This window comes from Durio zibethinus, chromosome 11 (assembly GCF_047325235.1).
Source record: "Durio zibethinus cultivar Kanyao isolate XHJ-2024 chromosome 11, ASM4732523v1, whole genome shotgun sequence".
NCBI lineage: Eukaryota > Viridiplantae > Streptophyta > Magnoliopsida > Malvales > Malvaceae > Durio > Durio zibethinus.
The window spans coordinates 20,192,639-20,214,161 of record NC_143172.1 but is presented as its reverse complement, the minus strand read 5'-3'; the positions used below and the strand labels follow the sequence as shown (position 1 = coordinate 20,214,161).

Genomic DNA, 21,523 nt, shown 5'->3' with positions numbered 1-21,523 from the left:
ATAGAATAATCAAATAATCTAAATGCAGCTTTTAATTTGTATTGAATATCTTCAACCAAAAATCTTCAATTTTGTTCCTAAAAATTAAAAGGATCTCTAACTTGATAAAACGTTATGATTGTAACAAAAAATTATCGAAACTCTTCACCTGATACCCATTGAAAAGTTTGCATAAAAGCATCATTCTATTCTCTATCATCACCCAACAAACCTAAAGTAAAACATGCAGCTTAAAATGTAGGGTAAATAATGCCATTGATTGTTCAAACTTCTTCAAAATTTCTTATTCTTGTAACATTGTTTAATAACATCTTGAAAGAGTACAACTCACCAAATACATGATGTACATAAACAATTCTACCTATTGATCTATCCTATTTTCTATGCTATCATTCTTTAGTCTTAGTATTCCAAACCCATCTTGTAGAAAAATCTGTGTACAATAGAAGTCTAGCCTTTTCATGCACTTGATTAGTATACATCCATTAAATTAACATTATTTTTTGAACATGAGGCCTTCTAATCACAGAAAATAAATCTTTTTTATCATTGAAATATAAATATTGTTCATTTGGACAAATGTACAAGTAATCTTTGAACAACTAGTTCTTTATGATGTATACTAAAAGGAAAAATTCTCTAATATGCTTCATAAGCTAATAGATATCTACAATCGAGGTAAGTTTTAACCTTATCAACTTTAGAAGGATGTTGATGATTAAATTGATTTTAAGATGGTTGAATACTTTTAAGAACAACATTTGATCTATCATGTCCCTTGTTTATGTATTTAAACAAATATTTGATAGCTTTAGTTTTACTATAAACTTCAACATTCACATCAGCATCATACTTAATAAACAAATCAACATTATGCAATATAACAAAATGATTGTCTAATTCAATTCCATTTCTAATTGTAACATTTTCTCAAACAATTGTTGTCCTTCTAATAAGTAGGAATCCATTTTCATTAATTGTAGTATATGGTTGAAACTTCTTAGGAGGAAATTTTGAACATTGGGCTTTAAACATGTAAAACACTTATGGAGATGTAAAACCACACAAACTATGAATCATAAAATCTATAACAGCATTGTATCCAATAGGATCTAATCTTTTATTAGAGATTTCAGCAGATATAATCCTATTAATGGCAGCAGTAGTATGACATTTAGCATCAGGATGTAACTATAAAAGAATATGAACATAATGGTCACGTTTTTAGAACTTAATTGTATAATTAACTACATGAATGATTGACACAAAAAAAGTTGTAAATAAAGTAGCATAAAAGAAGAAATTAGCACATAACAACATTAATGACAATTAAAAAATTCATAAACTAACATGCCATGACACAACTAAAGTGGTTCTTCTTGGTTTAATCATCCATAAAGTACCGCAACTTGATCTTGAAAACATGCGACACAATATCAAAATGATCATCAAGTCGTTGGCCTGGAATAAAAGCTAATGCTTTTTGAATTTCTGGCTATCGAGCATTGTATGTAAATGTGATGACTAAATTAGGATAACAAAAGAATCTACAAATTGCCATGACATTTTGGTAGTTTTGAATTAAGTATCAAAGACCAACTATGATAAAATAACTCTTTTACCAATAAAATTACTTTGAAGCTCACTTTGCATAACTAAATCCCTAACATCTTTATACATTTTAGACCTAATAATTTTTTGGTTATCTTTTATAAATTGTAGCCGTATTTCCTCAATACTTACTTAAGCATCAACAACAAATTGCTGAAACAATCGACCACCTCACAATAAAGTATTATCAGAATCCATTCTATTCGAAAGAATAAATGCATAATACTCATACATTGTTAATTTTTTTTGCATGCCTTGCTCTTTTTTTACAGATTTAACATACTTAATATTAAGATGATAATTGTTCTCACCATAAAAAAATAATAAATGATATTGTAAAGCCATAAAAGAAAGATGAAGCTCACTAATCCTCTTTAAACTATCATATTTATGATCAATAATTATATCTTATTGCTTAGCATATTCACTTATATCTTTAATAATTAATGCAGCAACTTTACTACCAGTTAGAGAAATGTAAATTCTATCTCTATCTTTCTTTACACCAATCAATCTTAACCTCATAGGAATATAATCAAAATCACTAAATTTATCTCTAACTAATTTAAAGACTTTGACAATTTCTTTATTTGTATCTAACATTGCAAGCAAACCATTCACAATATTTGGATTAATTCTTGAACCCTTAAAAGAATTTTGAAAAATATACACCTTATTTGAAATCTCATTCTCAGTATCATATATGTATATCTGAGCAAACTTTGGATTTTGACTAAGAAGAGGAAGCAAAAATCCAATTCTATGATGATTTTATCCAAAAATCTTAAAAACATAATACGCTACGCTATTATTAACACTACCATCAATCTTACCTTCTGTTAAAATAAACTAAAATATTAAATTATACACCCTAATATTTTCTTTAAAATCAATACTTTTACGCCTTCCATTACAACTAAGCAATTGATCCAAATATTGTGGAGTCTTTCTAAAAAGAGACAACTAAAAAATCTCTTCTTAACAACAAAGTGTAAATGTAAGATTTTGTATTTGTTTTGAAATGTCAACCCTTTCCTCATACCACATAATAACGTCACCAAATGTACAAACACATTTCAAACCACCAAAGTTAAAAGGTTCGAAACACGTTCCTTTAAAAAAGAGAAAAAATATTTAAATATCAGACAAATGAAAAAAGGGTTAATTAAACAACAAACAAAAATACTATGCAAAACACAATAGAACTTACTTAAATGGTTAGTTTGCCTTATCACCTCATGAAACACATTAAGTTACTCTTATTGTTCTAAAGAAATAGTAATAGACATCACTAAATGGACAAACACATTTCAAACCACCAAAGTTAAAAGATTCGAAGCACGTTCCTTTAAAAAAAAGAAAAAACATTTAAATGTCAGACAAATGAAAAAATGATTAATTAAACAACAAACAAAAATACTATGCAAAACACAATAAAACTTACTTAAATGGTCAGTTTACCTTATCACCTCATGAAACACTTTAGGTTACTCTTATTATTCTAAAAAAATAGTAATAGAATCAACAAAAGAATCTGCTACAACTAAATTTGAATCTTGAATGCACCCAAAAAAGCTTGCAAAAGCATCCAACTTCAATACAAGTTTTTTTTTTTTTGACATATAAACAATTGAATATTGTACAACAACATATTTGCATGTTTTGACTTCAATGGTTTTTAATTCCCCATTAGCATTAACAGAAGAATGCAAGAATAAAAGAGGTTAATACCCACCTCTTCCATTATTATGAATCAAATTATGTTCAGACATGTGTTATGGAACATGTTAAGTCAAAACATGAAGGTAAAGATTTTCTCATAACATCACCAACAAATAGAGTATCTCTATTTCCGTTGTTGTTAGTGAAACTAATATTGTTAGACTATTTTGCAACATTGGAACGTTGCATTATATTATCAACTAAACCTAAAAATCTTATTTTTTTTAATTGAAGAAAGATATTTACCATGTTCAAATCCATCAACTCCAAAAGAAGATAAACTACTTATACGAATAGTTTGCTCTCTTCTTAATCTTGTATACTATAATCTTTTTATTCTTCTAATTCTATTCTCTTTTGTGTTACTAACAGAATCCATAAGTAAACACAATAATTTAATACAAACAATTAACAATAAAGATATACATATAACACAATTTACTAACTAAACCATAAACAACAAAAAGAACTTAAAAAAAATATTATATTATATTTCTAATCTAATTATACAAATAAAAAGAACATAGAGCACAAATAAAACAAAAAAAATAGTAGCAAAAGAAAAAGGGAGGGAAAAAAAGTAAGGGAAAAAAGGAAAATATGAAAAAAAATCTAAATTTAAAAGTTATCTCATACGTAAAAAACCTAATACCTACAACTAAGCTTGAAAAATAAACAATACTTCATAATTTGCAACAAAAAAAAAAAGGAAAAGAATTAAAAGAACAAATTAAGTATATAATTGAAAATGAACAATTAAACGGTAATATTTACTAACAACTATAACCTACACACAAATAAATAAACTGAGTAATTAATCGACAAAACAATTTAACAATTATTGATGTAAGAAAAGCACATAATAAGTAAACTTTTAAATTTAATCAAAATCCATTAATATAAATTTGGCTATATGATTTGATTAATGGATGGATCTTAACAATTCAACACAAAACATAATATACTAAGAAAGCCAAAAAAAAAAAAAAAAACTTAAAATAGGAAAGTATGATATGATAATATATTTATAATCAAACTATTTAGATAAATAAAACATACAACACAAATAAGTTACATAATAGAAGCATAGAAAAGGAAGGCAAATAAGATAAAACAGATGAAAAAAAACAACAATATGAATACCAAAACTAGAACCTAAAACTTACCTTACATGAAAACAACTTAACACCAACAATTGAACCTGAGAAAAAAATAGCACTTTATAATTTACAAATATAAATAAATAAATACAATTAGACATATGATTTAAAATAGAATAAAAAACAATAAGCTTTATTAATAGCCATTGACTATGCACATAAAAATAAAGTGAATAATTGATGAAGAACATAATATAACATTAATTGATGTAAAAAAATGCATCGTAAAGACATTTTGAATTATAATAAAAAATTATTCATATAAATTTGTCTATATATATTGCTTATAACATAAAAAAAAGAATACATTAAACCTATAATTTAATAATTAAGTTATTAACAATCCATAATCCCTAATTAAATTGTAAGTAACCCCTAAATGAAATTTAATACTACGTAGAACATAATTCCATATGTACATATCATACTGTTAAGCTTACCATGAATGATGGAAAAAAAAATAAAACAGTGAGTAACAATACAAATTTTGGACATACCTAAAGATAGATGGTTTGTCTAAATTAAGATCGAGAAACCTCTTAAGTCTTATCTATGGAAATGGCAAATTCTCATACCAAATCCCCAAAAGAAAATGGAAAATGGATATACATATAATCATGTATCTAGATGGAGATTTTCAAAGCATAAACAAATCAATTGGTCAAATAAAATATTGTCAATAATGTTTAAATGTGATAGGTAAAATAGCTAAGTAACATACTTTAGTTTGTATTGTCAATTTTTATATCTTTAAAAATAAAGTTGAAACCTTACGGTATTAGGATAATTCCTTTATTAAAATTTAAAAATTTATTTTGTAACCACCATTTAGTATTCATTTGTAGTATATACATTAAACATGATTATTTTATAAAGTATTCTATTTTGACATATTTAAGATGTTATGGAAATCCACTAATGCTACAACCAAAACCAAAATACATGGTTTAATAACAAAACATCCAAAAATATCCTTTCATCTTTTGCAGAAAGCCTTCTAGCTAGAATATGCCTATTTTATTTTACATTTTGATAAGCTAATACTTTAAATAATTAGTTATAAAAGGTAAAAGCATCCCAGAGCAAGGCTTGTGCACATTCTTCATGCACTACCATTATCCTATGATCATAAAGTACAACTAAGGTAATTTAAAAGAGACAATAAAAAAAGAACATGATGCTAAATGCGAAGAGCGTTGAATGCATAAAGTTATAATATAAATTGTAAAAGATAAAAAAATTATAACAAACATTAATCAACAACAATTGATTATAATCAAAGTTGATTTTTTTATGATCATAAAGTCCACATTCTTTCCTGCTGATCATGAAAGTTTTCCTAGAACAACAAATTGCCTGTGTTCAGCTTTCACCTAAAACCCTCACAAAGTAATCAGAGTATATCTATGGATTAATATTTTCCAAGACCTATATATAAACATAAACATCCTTTCATTCTTCAAAACTAATTATAAACACCTTGGAAATCTTTTCAATTTCTTTTAATAAATTTTTGATATATCTTTTTTATTAATCGATTGATCAATGAAAAAGTAACTATAAAATAAAATTAAAAAAAAAAACACTAACCTCAAAATTTAATATTCAAGAAGGTTAACAAAACCCTGAGATAAATAAATAAGATTGACTAATTTATACAAATAAATTGTAGAATAAAAAAAACTGCTAAAAAAGATAAAAATTATGCAACAAGAAAACTTTAATAGTAAAGGATGGATAGTAAAGGTCCCGTAAGTCAAATTTGTGTCTTAATGAAAACTTTAAAAATAGAGAATGGATTATAAGGACCTCATAAAGCAAATTTGTGTCTTACACAAAACTTTAATAACAAAAGATGGATAGCAAAGGTCCGTAAGGCAAATTTATGTCTTAAACTGTTATCTTAAGAATCACAAAACCTAAATCCCATTTAATATAAAATGTATAACATAAAAATTGCCTAAAAAAAACCCAAAACAAAAAATAATCACATTTAACTAAAGAACAAAAAATAACAATTGATTTTACCAAAAAACACAGAAGGAAAATTTGAAACACCAATGAAAACCCAAAAACAGAAGAGCAATCCAATTGTCATCAAAGATCCAAACATGCAAACATAAATGATTAAAAAACACACACATTAAAAACAATATGTAACCCCGGGAACCACAAAACTCAAACCCCTTTCAATATAAAAACGGAGAACATCAAAATACCTTAAGAAACCCCCCCAAAAAAAGGCTTAACTAAACAATTAAAAAAATTTATAAATTCTACCAGAAAATAGTAAAGAAATAAATTAAGAAAAAATAAAAAAAGTACAAACCACACTCACTACAAAAAGCTCTGAAACAACAATGAAAACCTATAGATAAAAGCTTCCAAATAAAGCTTTAAACAAATCTCTTCCAGTCAAAGACAACTATCAAATAAAACACAATATAGAAGACACCTATAAAAAGAAAAACAAATAACTGTAAGAAGTAAAAGAAACATCTGCTACATCCTCATAATAAAAGAAACTCAACCTTACCAAAACGATAAATCTCCTGTGCAAATCTATATTCCTTAAAACGACACAGCGTTATAAACAAAAAAAAAAACACGTCTTGTTAACATGTCTTACGAGACCCCTTTTTATATAAATGTGTATAGATTTGACATAATCTTCTTTTTTTTTCATTTAACTATTATATATATATATATATATATTGATTAAATACCTAAAGCTAACAAAAAGCTTTACTTACATCACATATTATTCAATATCTTAACTTTTATCAACAATTTATTAATATAATAATATTGGTAATTCAAAAATCATTACTAAACTTTTATAAAATACTAAATAAAAAATTCAAAAATAAATTTAAATTTAAATACTCATCCAACACCAATTTCCATAAAAAAAATCAACATAAAATTACATCTATAAAAAATCAAGACCTAAAATATTCAACAACTAAACCCCAATAACTCTAAAAATATAATAATTTTTTTTATTCAACAATCATTATCAATCTTTGAGAAAAAAATACCAACTACAAAAATTCAAAAATTTTCAAATTATAATATAAACAACAAAAAATAATATCATCCAATTTCAATTGTTATATAATGTGTAGATGATAAAAATATATATTTTTTATAATTAAATATTTAAAAAATAAATTTTTAAAAAAACTATGTGGTGGGTAAATAACTTACAACATGTTAAGCTCTAGTGACTGGTGTGGCAAACTCAAAAGAGGAGTCTTATCTTATATTCATAAGGATACTAGAGTCAATATATATGTACGAAACTTTTATATATAATTATTATAGATTATAGATTTATTGGCATAGTTACTATATTTTTATTAAATTATTATTAATTTATGGTGTAAGTTTCTTGAAAATTGATCTATTTAATTATTTATAGATACCGTCCACTATATTTATAAATAAATAAAACAATTTTAATTTTATTAATAAAATGAGGAATTGTTGGTACGTTATTGACTTATTGACAATGGCATGCATTTCTTAAAAGAAAATGGTTCAAGCAAGAGAAATTTTCTTGCTAATGTGTTTGGATTGAAGATGTCCTTGATTTGATAGTTTCTTGCATTCAATTAGATTGTATCTTGATTTTTCGAGTAATATATTTACGCTTAAATTAGACGTAAAAGCTTATTATTTTGGAACGAATCTCGCAAAAGATTGGATTTCACGTCTTATAAATTTAACATTTAATTTTTTTTTATACCAATATGACTTTTGATCCCTTTATGAGTTTATTCGATCAGAGAACCTATTACGCAAAAGATGAAAAAAAATATAAGAATTAGTTATAGTTGTTGAAATTACATTGTTAAAAGATTCTTATATACTATTGATAAAAATATTAAAATTTTAATTTTAATAATTACGATTTTAATATTGATATTTTTAAATATATATATAAGCAAAGGCAATAAGTGATAGATAATTATGAAAATTATTATCTTTTATTAATAAATTATATTTATAAATAAATATTATATTAATTAATAAATTTATAATTTAAATATTAAATTAAAAATTTTTTAAATTTAAATGTCACATTAAAAATTTTATTATAATTGAAAAATTATCCATAAAATTATCCCTTTATTGGTACCCACGGCACTACCCAAATATTGTCTTTCTCTAGCAAATTTTGGGATAGAAATAAGCATTCGTTCCAACGTCATCTTAAGTTCATATTTTGATAGCGCGGTAAGAATAATTCCCCTCACGTCTTAATTTTATTTTATGATCATATCTTTATTGCGATGCGGTGAAAATCCCCCTCATCCTTATATTAAATGACCCTTAAAGGGTATCTCGTCAGTTTTTTTTTTTTTTTTGAACTTTATTCTGAGAACAGTATTTCCTGAAATTTGTTTCCCTACAAACTTGATAAGCAAAGCTTCTTCCTTTCAACTCTCAAAGTTTTTAATGGCCCAAAGAAGCTCATGATTTCAGTCACCAAGAACGTGATTTTTTCTTTAGTAGGACGTCGACAGAGGATCATAATTGTGTTGATTTCACAAATTAAAGGCTAGAATTGTAAAGACTTGAAAGTTCATTGTTTACAATTTACATGAAAAATATAGGATTTTTGTCGATGGACTTCTTGCCTTGACAAAAACAATGACAATGATAGAGAAAGTAAAAAAATTCGAAATCGATATGTTTTGATTCGATCTGACTTTTTAAGATCGATTTTTATTTTTATGAAAATCGGATATAGGGTTGAGTCGAGTCGAATCGGATGACATGAAAAAAAATCGGGGTCGAGTTTTAGACAAACTCAACCCTACCAGACCCGATATATATATAAATAATTTATTTAATTATTTTTTAATTTTATAATTATTTTTATATATTTATATATATTTAATTTTATATTTATATTAAAAATAATATTTTATTAATTTCGGATCGGATCGGATCGGATATGATTTTATATAATGTCGAGTCGCGTTCAAGTATAAAAATAATTAAAAAAATTATTGAATCAAGTCGAATTCAAATTTTACATGTTTAAAGTCGAATCGAATTCGAGATGAAAAAAAACTCGATCCGACCCAACCCGTTACCATTCCTAGACAAGGATAAGCATTCACATTGAACCGGAAGATTAGAAGCCCGTAGTATTTGGCCCTAAGATGTATGAATTGGCCCTAAGATGTATGAATTGGCATGGCCTGGATATGGCCCAAAGCCTACGATAATGCTACCTAATATCAACCATGTGTCGTGGATTTGAATGTGGTCCAAATCCAAATGCTTTGCATTAGGCCTTCGGCCTAAAAGAATGTTTATGATTCACATACAATCTTTCTTTAAAAAAAAAATTTATGACTTAAGTAAATTGGTGAAGCACGAAAATTAAAACTAAAAATAAAACAACACTAAGATGATAAAAGGGTATCTCGCTGATCAGGTGTTGTCTCCCATATCATGACTGAACAGCTAAAAATTTATTCCATTCTTTATTATATTAGCGAGATTAAAGCCGTGTGGATAAATCTAAAACAAATTGGAAAAGGAACCCGTAGGTGTGCCGCAGACTTTTGAGCCAAAAGGGAGCGGAATCCTCGCCCTTTGGATTGCGTGTGAAGTCAATTTTTTAACAATCAGAAAGCAAAATGAGTTTTTTTTTTTTTCTTTTTATATAATAATTCAATGGAGATTAGATTAGAGAGTGAAGGAGCCGACTGGCGACTGCCGAGGGAGCGTTTTTAAGTAATTTTAACAGTAGGACTCTTGCTTCTCAGGTCTCATCTTCCGCCGTTCTACGTAATCATTCTTTTTTATGTTTTTGATTTTCATGTCTCTTTTGGCTTTGTGTGCACATCACTACACCACCATTTTTCTCTAATAATCTTCTTTCCTCTCTTCTCCTCTCAAGTAAGTAAATCGAATTTCTTTTACTCTTTTGGCAGTTTTCTTAATCGAATTTTTTTCTTCCCCGATTGCAGGTAAGCTTTTTCAAATTTTTCTTATTTTCATTACAATTTGTTGAGGATTAATCTAAGTTCGCTTTTAGTCTAACGGAGATTGTATGCATGATTTTGCATCGGCAGTATTCAGTAATGGTTAGTGAAATCGTTGGTGGATCAGAGCTGATAGGGAGCTTCCCTTCTCCATTTTTGTCTATTAATTATAGTCATTTTCGTAATACATCGCAATAACTGGCTGTTTATTTGGGGATGGACTGATTGCTTGCCATGGAAATGGATCGAGAATCTGGAAAATTGGAACGCATTTTTTCTCAATTTTGTTCCAAGATCTTGCACGCTATTTTGGAATCCAGGATCCCTTCTCTTCACCACCACCACCAACAACAGCAACAACAAGAATCGCTTTCTCTTTCTCGGGTGAGAAAGACCGACAAATGGTTCAATTTAGTGTTAGGAGACCGCCCCATGGCTCCGGAGAATATCTTTTTCTCCCATAGACACCTCTTGGATCCAATGATAATCGACATAATTCTCGTTCATCAGGGTTCTTGTTCCTCATCAGTGGACGGTCTTTATACTCCAGCTGCAGCTGCGGGACCTTCTACCGAGACTGTTATAGAAAGATGGGTTGTTCAATATGATTGCCCTCGGGTTATTGCTACTCCAAGTGGTTCTGATACTTCTGGTTCTTTTAAGAAGACTTACAAGAAGTCCATCATACTTTTGCGATCTCTATATGCGCAAATGAGGCTTCTCCCTGCGTATAGAATCTTTCGGCAGCTAAGTTCCTTGAGCCAGACATATAATTTCGAACTTGTTTACAAGGTTTCATCATTTAGTCATCCATTCTCTAGGGAAGAGGAGTATGTAATGAAAGAATATAGTTTTGTTCCTGTCGAGGCTCTTCCTGGTCACCTATGTGTGTCAGTGACTTACCGTACGTCTCTATCTGATTTCAACCTTGAGCCTTTGGTATCTTTGTCACCAAAGATTATAGCAGACTATGTTGGTAGCCCTACCACGGTCCCTGTGAGATCCTTTTCTTCATTGGAGAAGGGTGTTCGTGCTACCTCTTTTCCATTAAGAGGAGTGCGACCTCCATCTCCAGCTCCATTTCCACGTCCAAACAGCTGGTCTAGTGGTATTCACAGAGGATTCCCTTTTACACAAAATCAATCCCTTGCAGGATCTCCACCTGCTTATTGTACATCTCCCATGCCATATGATATTGCATCTTCACCTTCTGATATGCATGGTAATAGAATTCAAAATCATGGACTGTCAACTTTACAACAGTTTACTGCTTGTGATGAATATCAGCTGTCACCCACATTCTCATCATTTGCTTCCCCATCAACTCCATCATACTTAACTGGTGCTAATCCTTTACTTACTCATCATTGTTCCGAGACTGCCCCTGTAACCATTCCACTTCCTAACTCTTCTGATCCAAGTAGGCATTCTCTTCCCCCTCTGTCTCCCAGAAGCTCAAAGCATGATGGTTCATCTCAGGAATCTCCCTCTAGGATTCGGTTATACAAGAAAATAGAAGCTGTAAGGGCTGGAGAGTCTTCTTCTGGCTTATCAAATCATTATTCCGCACAGAAGGTAGTCTTAAATTTCCGTTTTTGCTATTTGAAAGTTTTACCCTCCTATAAAACCTGTTATCTTTATTTATGTGCCAGCTGATAATGCCAATACTCATTTGTTTTATAGGTGGTAAGAGATAGTAAAGATGACTCAGGCCGATTCTCTGGATTGTTATCTTCTAGTGAATCACCTCGTATCGGATTCTCTAGAAGCTCTAGTAGATTATCTTTCCTGGATGACATGGATGATTGTGAATTCTCTTGCCCTTTTGATGTTGATGCATCTGATTCCCTGGCCAGGTACATCGTTTTTTTTTTTTTTTTTAATCTATTTCTTTGTGGCTATGCCTGTATTTTTTTTCTTTTTAATCTATTTCTTAGTCTCGATGCTTGTATTACATTCCTTGCTGAAGAAATATCTAGTATTGGTTTTGATGCCTGTTAGTTACTTAATTGGTTATCTTTGAAGCACTCCTTGTGTGAAAAGTGCTTAATGATATAAAAGACTAATCCTGAACTGGTATTTTGAGGGTGCATTCATTCAGTTTGTCTTATTTTGTCTCAAGTCTATTTTACATACATTACATCTCAATTTTATTTGTATCTTCTCATGGAGGTAACCACAAGGCAAAACTATTAGATGCTTAGGTCGAGTAATTTTATATCCTTGTTTCTGAGCTGAGAATATGATATTAGTTAAGATCAAGATTTTGTTTCTAAAGCATGGATAAAGGAAGTAGAAAGAAGAAAACTAAAAGTATACAAATAGCTTAAGATTCAGAAGCTATGAGCCAGGTTAATAGTTGGCACCTATGTCATTTATGTCATAAGAACGAAGAACCCAAAGAGAGTAATGGAAACAAGGAAAGTTTCTCTCTAGAATAGTGCTGTTTTTCAGTACAAAGCCTTGTGTCAAAATTTTTTTTTATATGGAATCAGAGTCTGCATTCGTATACACGTCTTCTCCTTTACTTGCTTTTACTGATTAAAATCAATTTATTATGGGACTTTTCCTATTCTTGAGTCTACCTTAATGGTTGTCTGTTGTTAGGGTTTGATTTATATAATGGTATGATAGTTGTCTCTTTCAGCTTCCATTTAATATGTTTATTTCTATGCCTGCAATGTGGGGTTTACAGTCAGAACGTAGAGGGGGAAAAAGCTTTAGAATTCACTGCGCAGTCACTTCCAATTGGTAAAAAGTCACAAGATGCCGCTGTTGGTATTCTTGTTCACATGCTTAGAACAGCACCTCGTCTGCACCAAGATCCAAGTTGTTATTCAACTCACTCGTTAAGGACTGAATATGAGGGAGGTCTTGGTATTGCTTCTGGATTTTTTATGCAACATACAATAGCAGATGCACTCGAAGAGCTCAAGAGCCACAGAGAAATGAAGGATCTAATACTATCTAATACTATCTAAGAGTGGAACTAGGGTGGTTCGGAAAGAGGAAATGTAGTTGCTCTATCGGTGGAAGGAGGGGGGTGGCGGTTGTAAATGATTATATGGCTGTCAACTGGTGCTAAATATAGCAGCAGCTGATGCATTTTAGGTTAAAACAGAACATATTTCTTTTAAGAGGGGATTAACAGATTATGTAAATATCTTGAATGAACATTGGTTACAATCACTGAATTTTTTACATTGAAATTTACTTATAAAACCGACTCCGACCCGTTTAGAAATGCTAACCGAAAACATGCAAACATACAAATTCCACCAATAAAAGATGAGTACAGATTTTGGTCCCCTGTCATCCTTCACAAAGCCTATGACTAACTGCATAGGGCATAGGGCATAGGGCATAGGGCATAGGGCCAAGATCATTAATTAAACTTAGACTACTAAATTGACTTTGTAACGCAAGAACCAAAAACCAACATTTCATGAACACGTTTAATGTTCATCTCTATTTCTACAAACCGAACATAGTCAAGTCAGTTCGGGTCAAGGTAACAAGAATACAAGATACCATTTGAAGCGCCTCTATTTACCTAGTCTGCTGCTGTTGATCAGCTGGTAGCCTTCCTTTAATTGAAGCGACTCTTCCAACAGTTAGTTCTGAGGTTTGTTGGATGGGTTTGGGAATTGAGAAAGAGAAACAAAAATTGTTAAATCTTTTGAGAGAGGGAGGCGGCAGGGAATTTGATTCTCGAGAGTCGAGACTGAGAGAAGCGGAAGTGGAGAAGAAAGACAAGACTAAAAAATATTATATACATATTAGAAGTGCATTTTGTTAAATATATAGAGTCGGTAAGATTTATTTAAATTTATTTTTGATTTGAGTTATTTTTAAAAAAAATTAAAATCAATTCAATCTTATAAATTCAAATCAAATCGAAATATGACAATTGCGATTTAAAATTCGACTACATGTACAATTACTAGAGTTGCAGAAATATTCACAAAATTCATAATTTAATTTAATTTTTAAAAATAATATTTAATAAATTTATAATCTACCTAACAACAATAATTTTTTTGCTTTTATCTTTATATTAAAATATTTTTATTAAAAAAGAGACAGAAACCGTGTAAAACTTTTGACTTTAAAATCTTTTTATACTAAATTAACTACTTCCATATGGTTATCTGCCAATCAAGTGACGATAAAATGGAGATAAAAGTAAATAAATAATAGTAATAATCTCGGGCTTTGCCCATCTACTCTTAGTTAGACAATATCACGCACAATAACATACTTTATTGATAGTACAGATTAAATCACATGGAAAGTTTTTTTTTTTTTTTTGTTAGGACACATGGAAAGTTAAAAATCATCAAAGCCAGACATAATTAAACCAAACCCGCAAATCCCAACACATTAATGTCAAAAAAACCAAACAAAATAGAGAAAAGTAAGCACACCATTATACAACGAAACTGTCGGGCATGGACTTATGGTCACATCGCCCATTATTCTCCAAAGCTATCTTATCCTTACCCCACACAATCAAACGACAATACATGGTTTCATAGATGGTGACATTAGAAGAAGAAAAAGTGGACGAAAAGCATCTAATTTTCCCCCCTTTCAATAACGATATGATTGGTGGGCTCCAAAGCTAGCGTCGAAAACTCCTGACCTGCCGTGGTGCTTCAACATCTTCCTCGCGGAGCTTCACCAAAGTGTAAGTGCCTGCACCAGCCAAGGCACCCAGTGTGGGTGCTATCAAGTAAATCCACAATGCCTTGTAATTTCCTGCTGCCACAGCCGGCCCCAACGTCCTCACTGGATTCATTGATCCTCCACTACTTCGCCTGTAAACAAGGTCAAACAAAAAAAAAATTTTATCACCCATTATTGTCATTTTGATTGTTTCTTAGCTACTTTTTTTTGAATGACACCTAAATCCGACTTAGTCTTTCTATCAAATGTCTTTGCTGTCAGTGTCGACCTTCGACTACTTGCTTTATCTTTAATTTTGGGTTATATTTTATAATAATTTATATTTAATACATTATTTGTGTGTTTATGTTATGTATAGTCAATTAATCATTTAATATATCATAAAAAATTAATTTTAAAATTTAAAAATAAAAATATTTTAATTTTAAAAATATATTTAAAATTAATTATTTATGAGACACCTTTCAGTGTTAATACATAACATCTATATGTTAACACTAGTGTATCAAATAGAAATAAAATTTGTAAAGTTAAAATAATATAAAAATCTTGAATTTTATTATTTTACCTAAATAATCTCTAAACTTTTATTACAATCAAATAAATCCTAAATTTTAATTTACATTCAAATAAATCATTAACTTTTAATTTATATTAAAAAAAACTCTTAATTTTTAATTTATATTTAAATAAATCTTTAATATAAATTAATTTTTTCTTTAAAATAAAAATTTATTTGAATACAAATTAAAAAATAAAAATTTACTTGAATATAATAAAAATATACAAACTTATTTTTAAAAAATAAGTAATTCATGAATTTTTTAATATTTTAGCCAATGTAATACTACCTCATTTATTATAATTACATTAGAGATTAGATTAGAATAGATTAGAGATGGCAAGTTGCAACCGACCTCAAGCATCACAAATCACAAATAACAGAAGAGAGGACGACACCATTAAAAGTGTTATATATACTATACATATTGAATCACAAAAGAAAAAGAATTAAAACATGGTAGCATGAAGTAGGAATTTAATAAGAGGATAGAAAGAAAAGCAAACAAGTACTAACCCAGCCACAAGAATGTTAAGCATGACTGTTGCTCCAACCGCTATTCCCGCCAGCTCTCCAACCTGTCCAAGGTAATAACGATATTATTATTTGTTTGCTAAATCCTTATTGAAATAAATTTATATTGTCTAATAATTTTATTGTTTGTTAGCAAAAATATAGATTTTTTATTTTTATTGATTAGAATTCAATTTGCCATTGAAACTCAGCAACGAGAATGTACCGCACGGGTGTCAGTGGCAACAGCGGTGACGACGAAGAGAAGATTAAAAGTAATAAGGAACTCGAGTGCAAAAGCTTGTCCATAATTGACGGAAGGGACAGTGACGCCACCAGACATGAAGGGATGAAAGACACCCTTGAGAGCGAAAGAAGCACAAATGGAGGCCGAAACCTGAGCTGTTATGTAGGCTGGAACCTGAGCCCATGGGAAGTGACGACAAGCAGCAAATGCAATGGTGAGGGACGGGTTAAGATGAGCCCCAGAGATGTGTCCGGTCGATAAAATTATTATCATCACGGCCAGCCCTGCACATGCCGCATTTCCTATCAGTGTCTCCACTCCCGAATACTTTTCGTTCACTATGGGTCCCGCTGTAGCCGCAAATATTAGGATAAAGGTTCCCACAAATTCTGCTCCAAGCTGCATAAATAATCCAGACCATTGAAACTTCTACTGGTACTCATGTTTCAAAACATACACGGCTTTTGATCAGTTCCTACAGCTGGTTCTTATGGAAGCGATTCAGACCTCTCTCGAAAACGTATACAATAATTATACATATGCCTAATTACCGTTTATTTATCTTACTTAATTAGATCAAACGAGTTCAGGACTTCCTCCAACTCTTATGAGTTGTGCCCCCCCCCCCCCCCCCCCATAGGCCAAACTAAGAGCCGGTGGAATAAATGTAAACCCTAGTTTGCTGGGTAGTTAACCATATATATCTTTGCTTTTTCCACAATTCTAAGTGGAAGAAGGCTTCCAAGTGTTTGAGAATCAAAAAAGTCAAATGTCTACTACTCTTCCCATACAATTATCAACCAACTTTGCAGAACTATTGTGCAGCTGTTTAAGTGTGAAAGGCTCAGTGGAGTACTTCCTATATATGGTTCCATTTTTTTTTATTACTGGATTTAATTATTCCAAAAGAAAGGAATAGGGGGTCTGTAATAGCCCATAATTTCCTTTGAAAAAAATGAAGAAATAAGTGCGATCATATACCTACTATCTACACAAACAAGTCAGAGATGGGCTTTCGGTGGATATAAAAATAAGTGGAAGCCGTTAGTTGAAGATTTATTTACTGATATCTAGGCACATAAAGGGGGCTAAATCTAAATGAACCGGTTCCAATCTGACTTTTCTTTTTTTGCCCAAAAATATACTCGACTTATACCATTGGCTATAACATTTGATAGTACTTTTTCCAGAGCTAATTACAAAAAAAATCCCAGCCTGTTACTGCTACAGCTACTGCTAATGCTACTGCATTATTATAATTTTTATATCACATAAAAGACGTATCATTACTGACTAATGATTCTGCCAGAAAACCTATATCTCAAGTGGGGTCCCTGCTGTTGCAGAGGCTTTGGCGCGTATAGCAACTGAAGGCCAAGCAGTACCCATGCTATTTGACGTAATACTCTCCTAATTCTAGTAATAAATTACCGTTTAATACGACCAGAAATTAATTAATAAAGAATCTGATCAACTGGGAGACAAAGAGGCAGAGAGAGAGAGAGGGGTGGCACCTTGCGGGTTAGAGAGACGTCAGGTGCAGGGAAGTCGGTGAAGCATGTGTGAGGTTGACCCCACGTTGGTGCAGTCACTGGAAAGCATTTGCATCGTGGCATTGACTTCCGATCATATGACAGCGAGTCCACCCTCATGGACGTGAACAGCGGCCCACCTGGCGTTCCTGGAGTTGCCGGTGCCGACGCCGTTGGGGTTGCAGTCTCCTCGTCAGGCATTTCTGATTTTCAAAAAAAAAATTTTCCTTTTTTGTGGAACAATAATAAGGAACAGACTTTTTTTTTTTTGGTTTTTTTAGACTTGGTGGTAGCTGGGAAGATAGAGACGACTGTTACATGATTTGGAAGCTTTTATAAAGGTGTTTCTACACGGTTGTTTTACTCTTCGCCACGATCAGTAACAATCAAGAGCAACGATATTTGACAAATTCTATGGAAACATTATACCACAACTACTGATACTAAACCTTTTTTTTTTGTTTTTTTTGGATTGATAATTGAAGAGAAGGAAACACACCAAATTACATGCTGTGCAGGCTTTTATAAATGTTTGGCTAAGGAATAGAAGGTACGATGGTAGCCAGATTACAAACTACTACAATTAACTAGATAAATAAAGCTTCAACTACTTGCATAGGAAATCCGACAAAAACTCTTTTTTGGTGTTTCTTGGAATAGGAGTTGAACTAAGAAAGGCAAAACTTACATGCTTGAAATGTTTTTATAAAGGTATAGTCAAGGAATAAGAGTGAAACCGAACCGACCCAGCTTCAAAATCAAAGAGAAAACAAAGCCGAAAAAGAGCAAATCAGGCGCTTAGTTGCTGATGGAAGAAGAAAAAGTAGAACAACGTGAAAAAAAGAGCTTCGAGATTACAAATATCAAGAAAACTATAACGCATATGATCAAGATGACGATGGACACATGGACGAAAGCATTGGTGCAAATGCTATAAGTTCAAAGTTAAGTAAGTGATTGAATAAATGCTCCGCGTATATATAACACAAATTGAGGCTAGGGTGACCCCATATTTTTATAACAGAAAAGTCAATGCACAACCATCACTCTTGAGTTTCAAGGCCGACTACTATTTGCTAGAGTCACCGCTACCTTCAAGTCACAAACCACGTGGCCACCGTTGGATCATCAGAGTGAAACTAGATCTAATGTCAAATTAAGTGATTAACTAAAAAGTCAATGGCAACATCCCATCATGTTGACAACTCTTTTTATATAACAATTGAGTGCTAAAGTGACTGTAGCAATAGCTCACAGCCGTTGGAAGAACCGTGTGATTTTGGGTTTTGATTGATGGTTTGTGTGCTAGTGCTATCTTCCCCGCTGGGATGAAGGAAGACCCCACATGCACTGTCACCACATCATTTTCCTTTTATTATTATATATTACATTTTTACGCTACCCGCCCAATAATGTAATAAACAACCATCTCCAAGCCACCCACCTTCAAAGAAAGAAACAAAACAGATAAAATAATAAAAGAAAGAATATTTAAATGAACTTTATTAAAGCCTACGCCTCAATCATCTTCATCTTCATCATGCTATATGTTTGCCCTTTGCCTTCGTTTTTGTTTCTTAAAATACTGAGCTGTTCTGTTCATTTAGCCGTGATGGTAATATACAAATTTCAAGTAAAGCCGCTAAAGTTAATCTGAATTTGAAAAAGTCACTTAAAAATTTAATATTTCGAATAATTCAAGTATGATTCGATATAAAACCAAATAACTCGATTCATTCAACTACAGCGTCTAATTTGTTTTTTTTTTTCACAAGTAACAATCAATATATAAGAGATATATAAGGCGTTCCTTTAAGGTCTCAACTTTGTGCCCCATCATTGTATTAAGATCTCATTGTCTGTAAATCAACCAAATAAATTGAAACTGCTTTTTCAGCCAAAGAATTGATAAATTTGTTTTTTTTTTTAATTTTATTGCCCATACCATAATCTTGAAATCATTCATATATTCATTCTAAGTTCATTCTTTTTTTTTTTTTTCCCCTCTTTGTTTTTTTTTTTAGAAAATTAAAGTAATTTTGTTTTTCCTTGTTTTTCTAATGCTGCTGCGGCATAATTGTTTTTGATTCTTTAACCTCAATTGATGAACACAACATTCCAACAATGTGACGGAAGCCCAGAACCAAACCTAAGACCTACTCTCCATTCCCTTTAGCAACATGATCACGGGGGTGTCGGTACGTTTTCCTAATCTCTTGTCAGAAGAGGAAATAATCAAGAGAAGGAGGATCAAACTGGCTTGAAACTTGACGAAAAAAACATTTCTCTTGGCCCGCTGCTTATCCATGATCGAGAACAAGACAATACGACCTATAATTGAATTGGAGCATCATTTTTTCATCGCCTGCTTTAGCTAGTTTCTCACTCCTTCCTCTGTCACTATATACACATCAGGCTGACAGTTCCACCTCCCAATTCAATTATGATTTCAAATAATTAAAATTTTGGTTTCTTCTTCTTCTTCTTCTTCTCCTACAAATATCAGTTCTAGTGGGTGGACAATCAATTATATCAATCTTAAATCTCTTTAAATATTTAATTTAAAATTAATTGATAATAAATAAAAAAAATTTAACTTAAATATATATATAAGATTATAAAAAATTTAAAATTTAATAAACATAAGATAATATTACTTTAACATATAAACATCAAAGTAAACAAGATTATTATATGATAAAACATGTGACCAACTTAATAAGAATATAAAGCAAGAAAAATATAAATAAAAACCAAAGCTTTAGTATTATGTTGAACATTTAATTTAAAATTAATTAATAATAAATAATACATTGAATTTGAATATAAAATTATAAAAAATTTAAGATTTAATCGGTGGATAATAAAAATCAATTCTAGAGTTGAAGAAGTACTAATGTGTAAATTTTTGGCGAGCAGAGAAAAATGATCAAAGGCAATTGTATTAGCTGTATGTCAATTCAATAGGGTGATGAGTGAGACCATTAAACGCGGTGACCCTCCAGCCACGAAAGTGTTTTACATCAAGAATATTTTATTTCCTATATTATATATACAAATATAAGTAAAGCGATGCATTTAAACTTGCGAATAAAGTTATAAACCTCTAATTAATTACCTTTTTAGGGTTTAAAATAATGCATGAAATGGCTTCTTTTAAGAATTATTCGACGGCACGACCAAGGCTGCCTCTCTAAGTGGAGATTATGCAACTTTTCTTTTCTTTTCTTTTCTTTCTCCTAAATGGGTGGGGTTTGTGCACTTAATTTGAAGCTCCTGTTCTTTAAGTATTCTTTGAAAAGCATGATTAACTCTGCAATTAGCAGGGAATACTTGACGGCCAAGGTCACAGGCAACTTCTTAGTTAACTTCGCAGCATCAAACAAGTATATATTAGGTCTAGAAAGGTGTTTAGTTGCAGACTAAGATATAATATCTTTGAAATTTAAATTTTAATAATATTCTTTTTTTTCTTTCAT

General features: G+C 30.7%; 1 protein-coding gene and 1 pseudogene across 2 annotated transcripts; one reads left to right on the top strand and one right to left on the bottom strand.

The window, feature by feature from the left end:
• The first annotated feature begins 10,174 nt into the window (after positions 1 to 10,174).
• On the top strand, positions 10,175 to 13,690 carry LOC111289846 (autophagy-related protein 13a-like; annotated as a pseudogene). Its single transcript, XR_016346473.1, has 4 exons — positions 10,175 to 10,282; positions 10,451 to 12,076; positions 12,185 to 12,357; positions 13,197 to 13,690. The product of XR_016346473.1 is annotated as an autophagy-related protein 13a-like (transcript).
• Positions 13,691 to 14,742: 1,052 nt separating this feature from the next.
• On the bottom strand, positions 14,743 to 18,995 carry LOC111289847 (putative aquaporin NIP5-1). Its single transcript, XM_022881195.2, has 4 exons — positions 18,027 to 18,995; positions 16,492 to 16,911; positions 16,269 to 16,330; positions 14,743 to 15,321 (listed from the first exon to the last, which is right to left on the bottom strand). The coding sequence occupies exons 1-4, from the start codon at positions 18,243 to 18,245 to the stop codon at positions 15,126 to 15,128; spliced, it is 897 nt and encodes a 298-aa protein (XP_022736930.1). The 5' UTR covers positions 18,246 to 18,995; the 3' UTR covers positions 14,743 to 15,125.
• Between the last annotated feature and the right edge of the window lie 2,528 nt (positions 18,996 to 21,523).

What these genes read in the sequence shown, in the direction of transcription:
- LOC111289847 (XM_022881195.2), bottom strand. Translation starts at nt 18,245, where the DNA reads ATGCCTGACGAGGAGACTGCAACCCCAACGGCGTCGGCACCGGCAACT. An exon ending in TTGCCACTGACACCCGTGCG is followed by an intron (nt 16,331 to 16,491) that starts GTACATTCTCGT and finishes TACCTTGGACAG; the next exon opens with GTTGGAGAGCTGGCGGGAAT. An exon ending in CTTAACATTCTTGTGGCTGG is followed by an intron (nt 15,322 to 16,268) that starts GTTAGTACTTGT and finishes CCTTGTTTACAG; the next exon opens with GCGAAGTAGTGGAGGATCAA.